At 37.5% G+C, this 15,080-nt stretch overlaps 1 protein-coding gene across 3 annotated transcripts; it reads left to right on the top strand.

The window, feature by feature from the left end:
• Positions 1–691: 691 nt before the first annotated feature.
• Positions 692–14,628, top strand: rexo1 (REX1, RNA exonuclease 1 homolog). Of its 3 annotated transcripts, none has more exons than XM_058785600.1 (16): positions 692–1,029; positions 1,441–3,143; positions 3,315–3,422; positions 4,192–4,408; positions 4,488–4,636; positions 6,078–6,215; positions 6,516–6,636; positions 7,247–7,372; positions 7,677–7,814; positions 8,038–8,151; positions 8,283–8,356; positions 9,046–9,156; positions 9,335–9,450; positions 9,533–9,671; positions 10,797–10,917; positions 13,374–14,627. In XM_058785600.1, the coding sequence occupies exons 1-16, from the start codon at positions 843–845 to the stop codon at positions 13,460–13,462; spliced, it is 3,651 nt and encodes a 1,216-aa protein (XP_058641583.1). In that variant the 5' UTR covers positions 692–842; the 3' UTR covers positions 13,463–14,627. The 3 variants fall into 3 exon arrangements, with proteins under 3 accessions (XP_058641583.1, XP_058641582.1, XP_058641584.1); XM_058785599.1 differs by having other exon boundaries at positions 6,078–6,233; XM_058785601.1 differs by lacking the exon at positions 10,797–10,917 and having other exon boundaries at positions 6,078–6,233; positions 13,374–14,628.
• Positions 14,629–15,080: the final 452 nt, after the last annotated feature.

The following is a 15,080-nucleotide window of genomic DNA, read 5'->3' as shown; positions in this document are numbered from 1 at the left end:
ATTCCTACTAGAGCTCCTTCAAAATGCAAGAAGTGTTCAGAATTTAGTTATGCCGCTGGGAAGGGGGGGAGAAAACTACTTAAACCAAGCGAAGATGGTTTAAGACTTTGACTTAAACTCAGGATGTCTCGTGTATTTGTCAACTGAATTGCATACCTACACTTGGCCATTTGTAGAAAATCTGGACAATGCAATTACCAGTCTTAGTTACCGTTGTACTGACAAAGACTACGGCTTTTAAAATAAACCAGATGGGTTTTTTTTCAGCTTGTTGCAGACGGAAGCTCAACTGGGGATGAATAAACTGAATGCCGTCTTCCATTCCTAAAATAAAGCTATTTTGTGTGTCGTGTCAGTTATTATGAACCCTTCTCAATGTGTCCACTTCTTCACACTCACCTGCCCTTTAAAATTGCATTGACATTCCGCCACACTTATAAACCTTATATAGCCGTTGCACTTTACTCACAAAGAAACTCAGATTATTAATTTAAAAGAAAATCGACCACAGGCTTAAAGATAAAGCCTAAAGCAACATATTAACATGTTTAAAACACAGTAACTTAAAATAAAGCAACTGCTTTATTGCAGAATGCAGAAGCGCGACGCTGATAGTCTGCTAATTCTCACAGGCAGATGGTTCGGTCGACTATATTACGTAAAGAACGCGACACGCGCTGGGGGCCTCGCGTTCGTCTGTCGCGCATAAAATATGGCGTCGTAGACGGTCTGTTGTTGTCCGGAATAAAGTGGCAACATACGGATATGCAAATAACCACGCATGTAGTGGCTAAAACATACCAGTTAAAAGGCAGATAAAGTGACCGTGGTTATGAACCGCGATGTTGAGATCTACGGGGTTCTTTCGTGGGATTGACTGCCCGTTTTATTGTGAGAATAATAATGGAAAAGCCGGTGCAGATGGGTGCACCAGACCCTACTGTCACTTCAGACACAGCAAACAAAGACGAGGCTCCTCTGGGATATACGACATCAAAAAGACTAAAGCGCTTTCTGCGAGTCCAAACGGTGAATTAAAATGTCTTTGTGGTGTCATGTTTTCCTTTTGTTCAGGTTCTCTTTAGGTTCATGTACATTTAAATGCACAGAAGCTTTCTGCTGAGAAACAAAGAAACCAAAATAACCCCAGAATTGTACTGTCATATCTCCAATTTATGTATTAATAATAAACAGTTTCTATAGCTTTTACTGTTCTCAGGAACCTTTGATGCCTCAAAAATAGGTTGGAAACGTTTGTTTTTGTTTTATGAAATTGTTTCTGCAGTTATCTATGCTTGTGTATTTATTTGTTTTGATTGTTTAAATTTCTATATGCACATATATATACTCACACATACATACAGGATACATTATATATTGTTCTGATTCTGTGATTAATTTTTAAATGTATCAATTCAATCTTGTGTCTTTTGTTTACAGATCAAGGATATGATCCATTCAGTCCAGAGGTTGTAAGACCGGGGGAACATTACAATGGGGAACCACCGTCGAGCCTGTCGACGGGACAGGATGTGGACCTGGGTACCATGGAGCTGGAGTTGGTCAATCAGGCCATTGAGGCTGTTCGCAATGAGATGGAAAGGGACAAGAAGAAGCTTTCTCAGATCGGCGATCAGGAATATGAGCCGACCAAGAGCTCTGTTAAGAGACCGAAACCCGCTGCATCGTCCCATCAGGGCTATGATCCTGGGAGCTATCAAATGGGCCAAGCTAGTGAATACACCCCATCCCCTCGCTCCAGCAAATACACTTTGGACTCAGAGAACAGCAGTACCAATGCACTGGAATATGTGCCCACTGCTGTCTCCAAAGCAAGCATTAAAAAGGCATTACCTCCACCACCGTCCCATGTAAAGTGTAAATACACTCTGGATAATTCCAAACCAACCACAGACATGGAGTACGACCCTCTCTCGAACTATTCAGCTAAGCTGACTGCTAAAGAACAGAGGATTTTGTGTTCAGAGGGAGAGAGGAGAAAGAGGTTTTACCCTGAAAAACAAGGGGAAGATGAGGAATACGTTCCAACGGTGAAGAAACCTAGGCCTACGTTACCTAAGGCAGATGTCCTGAAGTACACTGCAAGTTTCTCTGAATCTGATGAGGAAAGTTCTGGGACAGAGTATCGCCCGACGTCCATAAGCCGTATGCAGCGCAAGGGAATCAACATCAGCTTAAAACAGGAACAAATGTCAGGTGCGAAGGGACAGCAAAGAAATCAGGTGTATAAAACTGACTATGTTTTCTCACAGAGTGAATCCGATGATGTGGAGGATGTAGAGAGGACAGACAAAAAGATGCCTGTGAGTCAGTCGAAAAGTATAAAATCTGATAAACTGAAAAAAGAGGAGAAAGAAGCCAATAAGAAGATTCAAAAAGAAAGGCGGGAAAGTTCAAGTGCCAACAAGACATCGAAGAATTCAAGTCAAAAAGACAAGAACCAAAGTAAAAATGAGGACAGAGTCAGCAAGTCCAAGGAAAAGCTGCGGAAAGACGGATCGAAGTCAAAGAGTACTGATGAAAAGAACAAGAAGATAGTTAAGATAAAGAATGAACATAGCTACAAGGAAAAAGATAGAGGAAGTGGCGACATCAAGAAGCCCAAAATGGACAAGCCTGTGAAAACCGATAAGGTGTCGTCCAAAATCAAAGACCAGAAGAACGGAAAACTTGAGAGCAGCACAAAGGGCAAGGACAAAAAGAAAAGCAGCCATGGGAGCAGCAGCACTAAAGACAAAAGTAAAAAAAGCAGCTCCATCGTTGATCACAAAGAGGCAAGTGAGACCAAACAGAGGAATGTGAGCCACATAGACTTGTTCGGTGCTGAGAGTGCTGAAGAGGATGAGGAAGACGAGAGGATAGTGAGGAAGTCGGCTTCTGCTTTTAAACGGGGAAGCCTCATGAATAATAAGAGGAAAACATCTGAAGTTACATCATCATCATCATCGGAGGATGTCTCTGAAGTGGATGATGATGACGGTGGTGGTGGTGATGAAGCAGTGGACTACTCCTGTCTGCAGGATGAGATGGAGTATGACTCGGACCCGATGGAGGAGTGTCTGCGGATATTTAACGAATCCAAAGAGGTGAAGACGGAAGACAAAGGGAGACAAGCAAAGCAGGTACCACACAGAGTTCTTATTTATTTGATAATCACTTCAATCATTTCAGTTACTCTAAAATGCCGTTATGGAGGTTTGAGGATGTTATGCAAATGTTTACTCTTGGTGGAGTTTTCTGGGTTTTCTGTTGCAACTGAAATCTCAGTTTCACTTTCATGTGTGTGTTTTTAGCCTTCAAGGGAACAGGAGGAGGTGGAGGAGGAAGAAACAGAAAGCACTTTAACTACTCTCTTTCCTGGCCAGAAGAAGAGGGTGTCACACTTTAAAGCTCAAGGAAAGGTTAGTGTTGGAATGCATGTTCTGCCATGTCTGACTCTCCTCTGTTATTGGTTCCCTGCACTTCATATTTGCATATTAGCTGTCTTTGGTTTGCAACCGTTAGACCATAAGCAATTAATGAAAAATATGGAGTAATTTATTTTATTCACTTCAAAAGTTTGGTGTAAGTAAGAATTTATTTATTTATTTAAATTTATACTTATTCAGCAGGGGCTCATTAAATTGCTCACAGAGACAGTAAAGACATTTACAATGTTAAGCAGCACAACTTAACATTAATAATAATAGGAAATGTTTCTTAAGCACCAAACCGGCATATTAGAATTATTTCATAATGGTCATGTGACACTGAAGACTGGAGTAATAATGCTAATAATTCAGCTTTGCCTTCACAGAAATAAATTACATTTTAAAATATATTACAACAAAAAGCGTTTATTTTTCAATTGTATTAATATTTCACAATATTACTTTTTAATCACGATATTACTTTTTCGTATTTTTGTGTTTTTGAGCAAATAAATGGTAAGCGACTTTCAAAAATGTATATAGATTATTGTTTAGATTTATATAAATTATTGTTATAATTTTTATGGCACAAAAACACACCATAATGTGAATTACCAGTATTAATATGATGTGGGAAAAAAATTGCCTGTTACTTGTTGGAACAAGCAGGTCATTACTGGATTGAGCTTCTCTGTTTTGAAATCACCTGAGGTGTGGCTACAACTGTTTAATAATTGTTTTAATAATTTTCTTCATTCAGTCCGTGTCATCGCTGAACGCTGTGCCGATGCCTCAGCGGAGAATGACAGCGCAGGAGATCTGTTACCAGCGAATGCAGAAGGCCCAGCAACAGGCGACACAGCTATCTGCTGCAGTAAAGGCAGTGTCTGCATCGACCAACCCAAAACTGGGGCTCTCTGGAGAGAAGCGTCGGGTGGCGCACCGACCAAACGCCTCCTTGGCCTCCTCAAAGCCTGGTATGAGGGGTCCTACATTCAGGATTAAGTATTAGGAGGATTAAGTATTAGGAGTTAAAAACACATGTTTTTTTTGTAGGACTAGCTGATGCCAGCAGTCGGGTGTTATCCCCCACCAGGGTGGCGACAGATCTGCTTTCAGTCAAAGCTCATACATCGGCAGGCATCCTGTCAAAGACCGCATCCACAACAGTGCAGAAAAGAGTGGCACACACCCCCACCATGAAGGTTAGAGATGTTCCGATACCCTTTTTCCCTTCCCGATACCGATTCCGATACCTAGGCTCAGGGTATCGGCCGATACCGAGTACTGATCCGATACTGTGTATCTGGTTATACAGCTATACTTACTAGCCCTGTATGAATTGATACATACAATTATTTTACATAGATAGATAGTCTGGCGAGTAAACAAAAAATATAATATATAATGTTTGGAAAAAAGTACACTCTTAACATCAGTCAGTCAAGCATTATAAATATATTATGATAATCAAGTATTATTTAATGATAGAACTTTAGCAATTAGAATTAAAACTTGGTAACCATGTATGAATGCATATTAGTCATTTTAACTGAACTTAGGGAAAAAGGGTGGTGGTGCTTTTTTGATCATTCAGTGTTTCTGTAAAAATGGGGGAAAAACTATCAATAATACTGATAAGATAATAATAATCATACTATGAATTCTACTAAGAACAATATAAATGCACTAAGGATTAACGAGCTGCTGGATTCATGAATATTAATCACGTTGTCTGCATTGGCTCGAACTGATTGGCTGAAATCAAAACAGGGACGATAATAGGTGAGCGCCAGCCAATGAGATTGTCGTTTGCTCATTAGCTCCGCCTACTACCGGAGAACCCGGCAGTTAGAATTCCAAAGGAACTCTGTTATTTTGACAGAAAAATACAACAAAGAATATCGTTTACATACCATTCGGAATTGACGCGCTACATGTAAAAGACTCTCTCTCTCTCTCTCTCTCTGCGTTTGAGAAAAAAAGCAAAGCGTCGGCGAGTTGTCTACTTCACACTAGAGCTTACGGTGCGTCAAATACAGGTGCGCTGCGCATTCATTCAGATGATCTGAAAAATAGATAGCTTGACGGAGAGGGAAACTCTGAAGCGCTCAGTCAGAGTGTTCGGCGAGTGACAATATATCTGTGCTAAACTTATACATAGCCTCCAACTCACACACTGGCGAGTAAAATCTGATTATTTATCAGCCAGTGGCTAATATTAGACGTCATTTAGTCGCCCAGGGTGAAGATTTAGTCGCATATGCAAGTGATTTACTGGCAATGTGCTAGCACGTTTGTATTTCTTCTTCGCTGCTCTAAATAGTGGTTGCTTGTGGCAACACAGCACAGTTTCCTGTGTTTGCATTCTGAGCAGCGAAGAAGAATTGATTTCCTATTTGCAGCGTTAAGCAAAGCTAGCGCGCATAACTATAGGTCTTGTTTAAGAAAATGGAATCGGATCGGTACATGGGTTCAAGTACTCGCCGATACCGATGCCAGAATTTTTTGTGGTATCGGTGGAATTTCCGATTCTAGTATCGGAATCGGAACAACCCTAATGAAGGTAACGTCACCCTATAGCAGAACTATAATGGTGTACTTGAATGTCCCCAATAAACACACTGTCTTTTCTGCCCATCTCAGAGCTCTGCCATGAAGCGTCCTGTCATTCCTGCAGAATTTGGGGCCAAGGTGCCCACTAATGTCCGCCAGCGTTACCTAAACATCTTCATTGATGAGTGCCTGAAGTTTTGTTCCTCTGAACAGCATGCTTTTCAGATGGTATGTCACCTTCAGATGGTATGTGTACCTCTATAATTCTATAATAAGTCATCATTTACTCACCCTCACGCTGATCCTAATGCGTATGAGTTTCTTTTGTTTTGTTGAACACAAAAGAAGATATTTCGAAGAATGTTGGTGACCAAAGAGTTGACGGTATTCCACTGTATTTTGAAAGTCAATGGCTACCGTCAACTGCTTGACATTCTTTTTTCATTTTTGGCTGAACTATCCCTTTAATGTCAACTCCCTTATATATATTGTTGATTTGTATATTCTGGATGTCTTCTTCACTCTCAGGCTCTGGAGGAAGAGAAGGTGGTGTATGACAGGAGCAGCAGTAAGAACATCTACCTGAATGTAGCTGTGAACACACTGAAGAAACTTCGCAGCAAGAGCACACCTACGTCTCCTGTCATCAGTGCGTCTAACGCAAACACACAGATTAATACTCCTGTTATAATGTCATTTCTTCTTTGTATTTATTTGCTAATTAGCAGGTGTTCATCTGAAGTGACCGAGGGTACACTAACCATGGGGTTAAGAGCCTTTCTCAAGGGAATAACAATAGTTTATCTGTTTTGTCATTAATATGCCACCAACTGTTATATTCAGTGTTTTACACTGATCCAAAAGTCTAAGACCATATTAAAAAGTCTGAAATTCAAAATTTAATTTATACCTGGGAATAAGCAAAGCTTTAGGATTTTGAAAAATCTAAAACTAACTTTCAAATGTTATGATGTAAATAGAATCATAAAAAAAGATTTAACATTTGATTAGTGGCCTAATAATAATGTAGAATAATCAGATTTGTGTAGTTCATAATGCTTATGCTGTTGTCAGATTGACATAAAAATGAGATTCTGAAATGTAAATTCCACTTAGCACTAAATTGTTACTCAACTTGTTATGCTGCCTAATTTAAAACTAAAACTAAATTTAGAAGAATTTATTATAAATGGCATTTATTTTCTTTATAATGTAATTAAAATATTATTTATGGATTTATGTTCTATGTTATTTCTCAGAGAGCCCGGCTGTATCAGTGAATAGAAAGTCTCAGTCCCATGAAGGAGTACTTGGTGGACGACTTGCTGCCACAACTAGCTACACAATCAACCGCTCCGGTAAACAGCAGGATGTGGACCCTAAAGGTACCTCTCTACCACTTAAGCGTTATTGTAGTATATTTCATTTCCAGTTATCTTTATTTTTATTTCATGTTTAGTTATAATAATTGTAGTACTTGAACTTATTTCATTTTGCTTAGTTTCCAAAACAACATTTCTAAATTTAACATTTCAACTTTTTTAAGTTTAAGTTTTTCAGCTAATATTTATTTTCAGCTTTATTTCAATTGATGAAAACTATTTTTATTAGTTCTAGTTAACAGTAACAGCACTCTACCACCCTTTTTTCTGATCTCACACACCCATGTCTGCATCATGCTGTTTTCAGGTGCCATTCTTTACAAAAAACTGAAAAAATATGGAATGACTGAAGAACAGCTGCAGGAGCATGGCTACCCCAGACCTCACCCCGAGATGTCGGGTCAAGCTGTCGTCCATAACCTCCCAGAAAAGAAAAACAATGACCGTAAGGTTTATTTTTATGGTCTTAGACCAATTTCTTGTTGCTACTTCTTCACAATACACCAAAACAAAGAGCCAAACCACTAGGTGGCACTACACTCAAACTTTTATCACCTAATCAGTTTTTTATGTACTCACTGAACATAAGTTGCATTACTTTAAACATATGTACATTTGAAAATATCTTCCCTCTCCATAACATTAATTGTCCTGTATCTCTTCCTTAGCTTTTTCCAAAATCTGTTGTCGATGTGGCGCTGAGTACAAGATAAACGCTAATGGCAGCTGTGTGCGTAAGGAGGAGTGCAGTCACCACTGGGGAAGATTACGCAGAAACAGAGGTGGGTATGTGTACATGTAAGACAGGATGAGTTTTCTGCAATGACAATTTGCTTCATGTATTTCTCTGTATGTGTTGCTGCTAACACATTTGTGTTTGTGCTAACACAACATGTTTTTGTGTCTTACATAGTTCCAGGAGGTTGGGAGACACTTTACAGCTGCTGCTCTGGTGCGGTTGGTTCTCCTGGATGTGAAGTGTGTAAAGTAGGTATCATCGTGGATCTGCAAATATTGGACCTCCCACAAAAATTGCCTAAATCTAAAATAAGAAATTTTCCGAATCTGAACCTAAACTAAGGTTTAAAATTTGTTATGTTAACCTATAAAACATTATGAATTATAGATAATATCAAGTAAATGTAGTTATTTGATATATCTCAAATTGCATCAAAACGCTGAAATGCAGAAATCATTGCAAATCTGCAATAATAAAACATCTCCCCCCACACTACACTAATTATTTTGTGTTATGAATATACAGTATTCATCATTTGATGCATTTCATTAAAGTTGTCCTAAAACCTAAAACCAAAATGCATTCTTGACTTAGGACAACTTTGATTAACTTTTTTGATCCACTTCAAATGTTGACTACTATATACTCTGATATGGTGATAAATAAATACATAAATAAATAGACTTTGTTTTTCATACATAATAATGTTTTTGCTTATGGCAGACATTTCTGTGAGAGTACAGAAGATAAAACAGTTTGTACATGCTGCCTTAAGGTATCTTTTAGGTTCGGAAATCCACTGGTTGAAGGAGTCAAAGCTTTTAATAAGGTGTTTAGACTAAGTATTATAGCCTACTAAAAAGTTATGTTCAGTAATGTGTCTCTGAGGTCTCTGAAGGATTAGAATACCTGTTTTTGCTGTTCCCTTTTCCTTTAGCAACATGTACAAGATGGCCGTAAAGAGTCCTTGGATGGTTTTGTGAAGACTTTTAGCAAACCGTTGCCAGTAGATGGAAATGGAGGTGTCTACGCCTTGGACTGTGAGATGGTGAGAATAACAGTTATTCAAACGCTCCCACACTTATTTTAGGTGGATATAAAAAGCCTTACGAAGAAAAAAGGATGCAGTCTAAAGTCTGATATTAAAGATACTACAAGCCGCTTTAACCCTGTATTAAATCTAATTAAATACTATAACCTTTTTCATCTCAATACTCGTTTTATAGTGCTACACAAAACAAGGTTTGGAGCTGACCAGAGTGACTGTCATTAACTCTGACCTCAAGGTTATTTATGACACATTTGTCAAGCCAGGCAGCAAAGTGGTGGATTACAACACACGGTAGGATTGTGTTAAGAGATTTGCCATTCATTTGCCTTTCAGTTTTTCTAGTTTGAGTTACACCCGTTTGTGTTACTTCCAGGTTTTCAGGTGTGACACAGGATGATCTGGAGAACACCACCATCACCCTGAGAGACGTGCAGGCGGTGCTGCTGAGCATGTTCAGTGCAGAGTCCATTCTAATTGGACACAGTCTTGAGAGTGACCTGTTTGCGCTCAAGGTACACCCAAACACTAGAGCTGCACGATTAATCGTTAAAAGAAAATCACAATCTCGATTTAAACAACCACGTGATCTCATTTCTAAATAACAACGATTCTCCTGTGTATTAAATATCTGAAAAATTCATACCAGTGTTGTGCCAAATTCTGACCCCCGCCAGATTACTACCCCCCTAGTATTGGTAGGGTTAGGGTTAGGTGTGGGGGAGGGGTTAGGATTAGGGGTGGGGTTAGGATTAGGCAATCAGGTAGCGATTTCGAGGGGGGGTAATAATTTGGCAGGGGTCGAAAATGGGCACAACAACGGAACATTCAAAATTGCTTTCACGTTGCCGTTGACACAGGGACAGCAGTTACCATGTTTAGATAAGAAATAGCTTCACAAACAGACTTTTCAACCACAAAGTATTATTTCTCTCTTACAATCATTCATATTACCACAGAAATACTGGGATTTAAGTTTATAGATCCGATATAAACATTGATGGTAGCGATCAAAATAAAGAAAATCCCAGCTTTTGAAAGTAATTAGCGCTTCAAATAACGTTTGTGTCGATTACATTGTTTCGCCACTAGGTGGCGACAAGTGACTGTTAAAAATGTATTTGTCATTGAATCATTAATTCAAGAGATTTGTTCAAAAATGCTGATTCATATAGTAATGAAACAAGGGAAGTGTTAATGAGTGAGTCATTGAATCATTCATTCAAACCAATTTTTCATGATTTGAATTTTAAAAATCTGTTCATTAAATATAGAATGTAGCAATTAATATTTTGTCACAGTCTCTGTTAAGTTGAGAGTCGTAGGATAATCATAATCGCTATTTGAGACAAAAAAAAAATCGTGATTCTCAATTTATCCAGAATCAAGCAGCTCTACCAAACACTATTTGTACTGTCTTTATAATAATCCAAAACCTAGTGTGTTGCCTGCCTATACACCATTTTTTAGGAATTTTAAGTGTGCTTGTAATACAAAGGCTTAATAAAATACCTAAATATTGTAAGCTTGCAGTAGTAAATGCAATAAGGTAGCGTACTAGAGTTTGGAACAGTGGCTTTTTTTTGTCTTTTAATCAATATTTATTAACATAATGGTTCTATCTGTTCTGTGTTTACTAGCTTATTCACAGCATGGTTGTGGACACCGCTATTGTGTTTCCTCACCGCCTGGGTCTGCCCTACAAACGTGCCCTGCGAAACCTTATGGCCGACTACCTCAAACGCATTATACAAGACAACGGTGAGGATATTAGTAATCTCATGCTGCGTCCCATTGTGCCTGCTTATACTACGCCCTTAAAGTATGTACTCTTTTGGTGAAGAAAAAGGGCACACTTTTGAGTGTGTAGTAGAACAGTAGGCAAGCTTTGGGACATACTATCACGTGCGTCTTTAATGGACCGCTCTGTCGCACCTGTTACACGCACCCTGTCACTGTAAACTGGCCTGTCAATCATCTTGTCACAGTTAACATGCTCCACATTTCATTTAACTTCCTACCGTATTGGAGAGAAAAGAAGTAGCTTGTTGATCTGCCGGTCGCGGGTCTTTCATGCAGAGAACTCTGCTCAGATTTTCTGCATAATGATGCATTTAAAAGTTAACGACCAAATAGATGTTTAAAAGTTCACCTTGCTGTTTCAAATGAAATATAACACGGATAACAATAAATAAATATTTTTTACCAGGTTAAATGTTTATTATTAGTAACTCAAACCCCTTTTTGTAAACCTCTCTACCTAACCGTCGATCACGTGCATCCGCCACATTTGTAGTTTTTCTAATGCGTTTTATTCATGTTTGTAGTTCTGGACCGAATCCTTCGCCAAAGCGCAATGGATTGTGGGCAATTTTAGCCATTAGATTGTGCAAGGATCCACACTTCAAAAATCGACCTGAAATAGTAGACCATCCGGGGACTTTTGGCATACTCTTTTTAACATACTATGCTTTGGGACACATACTATTTAGGATGGATAGTATGAACATTGGGACGCAGGGTCAGTGTTCCCCTTGCCATTATATCGCATTATATTAGGGGGGCGGCCCGCCGCCTTGAAGGTCAAGTTAATTTTATTTAATTTTAGTTTCTCTATAGCGCCAGATCACAACAGAAGTCATTTAAAGTTACCTTTCCTATAGAACAGGTCAATACCTTGTTCTTTTACTAAACAAACTAAATAGCCTTATGTTATTTATCTTATTTACACAACGGCATGTCATTTCGGTCTCTAGGTTGCATAGTCACGCTCTCTGACTGTATCGCGCACAGCAGATTTCAGCCCGATGCGCACACTCCCACTAGTATTTGTAAATATTAAGCCGCAAAAGACTATTTAAATATGAATTCTGCATATCTCTGTGTTATGAACGGCGCAGACGCGTGGTTTTGTTTACTACTTGCGTGATATTAGGGTCTGCCGTCTCACTAATGAGGACATAAATACATGAACAACATCTTCAGAACTTCATGAGCATTTGACAGTTTCATTTGAGTAAAACTATCCTCATATCATATACACACAGAAATGTAAAGGTATTCACGGCAACCAGTCAAAATAAAAGTTCGGTTTACCTTGAGGTTATTGTGGCAGAAATTACATTAACATTACTATTGTTCAGTAGAATGTATGTAATAGGCAACTACTAAAATTATTAAAACCTTATTTTTAAGGGATAATCTTACAATATTTCTTCAATGTTTTTAATTGTAATATTAAATCCAAAAAATAAAATTTGTTTAATTTCTGAGGGGGTAAAAATCATAGGGCTATTGTAAGAATAAATTAAACTTGTTTTTATGCTTTCAAATAATTACACATGCAAAACACAGAATTTGGTAACAATAAAACAAGGTTGGGAAAAAATAAAACATTTCATAACGTCATTTTTTTTAACTTTTTATAAATTGATGTTAAATTGTTCAAGTTTCATGATTTTAATTAGCTAGACATGCTTTTTAATTAATAAAATTTAACCATTTAAAAGGAGTCCAGAAAAATTAAAACGGAAAAAAAACGGTACCCCCCCTGAAACACTGAATCTGCACTAATTTGCATCATCTGCATGAATCCAACCAAAATGCACTGGATATATTTCACCCAGTAAAAAAGAAAAATTTAAATAATTATAAAATTCAGCTCATTAATAAGGACCATTAAGTTTTTTTTACATTGATTATTATTGTCATCAATAACTGTACTGTATGTGTACTCATTTGTGTTGACAGTAGTCTAGACACAATTTGTTTATTAAATGAGAATAAATTAAATTCAGTACAACAAATGCTACTGTTATATAAATACTTAACAATTTAAATAAAATACATCATCATGCTACTAAGAATTTGCTATAAAATGGGCTTAATTTCTTATAAGAATATATTTCAAACTATATCTATCTATCTATCTATCTATATATATATATATATATATATATATATATATATATATATATATATATATATATATATATATATATATATATATATATATATAAAATTTATTTATTTAATTATTTTTGTGGTTTAATTTGACTTGGATATGAGCTCCACCTTCTTATCCAGCTGTTGAAGGAACGCATTATAATAATGGTGTATTATCAAACCCACATAATAACATGTGACACATAAAGGCTCTAAATAACATGCTCTGGACTGTCTCTGTGTTTCATGTCTCATTTCCTGTCTCTTTACAGTTGGAGGGCATGACTCCAGTGAAGATGCCCGGGCCTGCATGGAACTCATGATCTGGAAGATCAAAGAGGATGCCAAGGTGAAGAGATGACCTCTGACCCTGCCAGTTCTCTCACACTATGTTACGACCTGGAATGATTTTCGATGAACATAGCATCATAGAGGAAGAGTCACTGAAACTCTTCATAATGGGCCGTGCGTCACTTGGGTCGGATAAACTGCGTCAGAGTAAATGCTGCAGTTTGAATGAGGGGGGAAAGAAAGAGATGGACTGACACAAAGGGGAGGAGACCTGGACGGATAATGTGATAGATTGCAAAGCCTAGACCACCATGGCTCCTAGCAACCAGAGCTAGTGCCCTATCAAACAAGCAATCCTTATTCCCACCATGCTAAAACTGACCTAGTGATGGCCAATATTATCACAAGTGGACATAGATTGGGGTGAGGGTAATCTTTTGTTGAGTTAAAGTATTCTCTATTTTTTTCAGCAGTATTTTTATTTTTTAAAAGACCCTAGTCCACCAAATCATCGATTGTGATTGTGTTTTAATGTTCACTTTAGGTGATGTGGCTCCTGGCTGGAAGGTCTATGTGTTGCACTCTAAGGTTGTTTGTGATATAGATGTATATTAAATCCACATTTATACTTGAAACCATGTTTTTTCAGCACTGATGTGATGTCACTTCCTCTAGTAATAATGTATAGCAATCCACATACTCAAAAACAGTGTCTTGTCTAGCTGCGAATATATAAAACTAGATCACTCTGACATTTTCGTGACCCAATGCCTTGTAAACCAGACTCAGTATTCTTATCTGTACTCAAATTAGTACAATTTGTTTACACATTCAAATTTGTTAGTGATTTATTCACACAAATCATGAGCGGACAGGACAATAAGAAAAAACAAACAGTTTACTTTGATTTACTTTTTAATTCACTTTAATTTGTATTAGGCAGTTTAAGCTGTTAATGCAGTATATTGTAAACTGACACACTAAATGTCACATTCATTTATTCCTGCCACTTTATACACATTACTTTTAAAAACTGCTACTAAAAACATAACTTTCAATAACTGTCAAAACTAAAGATCAAGATGGCTGTGCAGTGATTTATAATGTTACTAAATGGATTGACATTAACGCCACGTGCTGTAAATAAGTTGTATCTAAATTGTTTTTGTAGCTGTTTAGTTTTGTTTTCTATTAAAAGCTATAAATAAAACACAAAAATCACATATTTTATATACTTTTTTTTATACCCATCTTAGCATTCATATATATAGTCATGGCCAAAAATATCTGCACCCTTGGTAAATATGATCAAAGGAGGCTGTGAAAATTAATCTGCATTGTTAATCCTTTTGATCTTTTATTAAAAACAATTCACAAAAATCTAACCTTTCATTGGATAATAAGAAATGGGGGGAAATATCATTATGAAATAAATGTTTTTCTCTAATACACATTGGCCACAATTAACGACACCCTTTTATTCCATACTTTTTGAAACCTCTATTTGCCAGTTTAACAGCTCTAAATGTTCTCCTATGATGCCTGATGAGGTTAGAGAACACCTGACAAGAGATCAGAGACCATTCCTTCATCCAGAATCACTCCAGACCCTTTAGATTCCCAGCTCCATGTTGGTACTTCTCTTCAGTTCACCCTACTCAAACTCCTTCTCACCGTGCATTAGGACG

This window comes from Onychostoma macrolepis, chromosome 08 (assembly GCF_012432095.1).
Source record: "Onychostoma macrolepis isolate SWU-2019 chromosome 08, ASM1243209v1, whole genome shotgun sequence".
Lineage (NCBI taxonomy): Eukaryota > Metazoa > Chordata > Actinopteri > Cypriniformes > Cyprinidae > Onychostoma > Onychostoma macrolepis.
The sequence above is the reverse complement of the archived record's forward strand: the minus strand, read 5'-3'. Positions and strand labels throughout refer to the sequence as shown.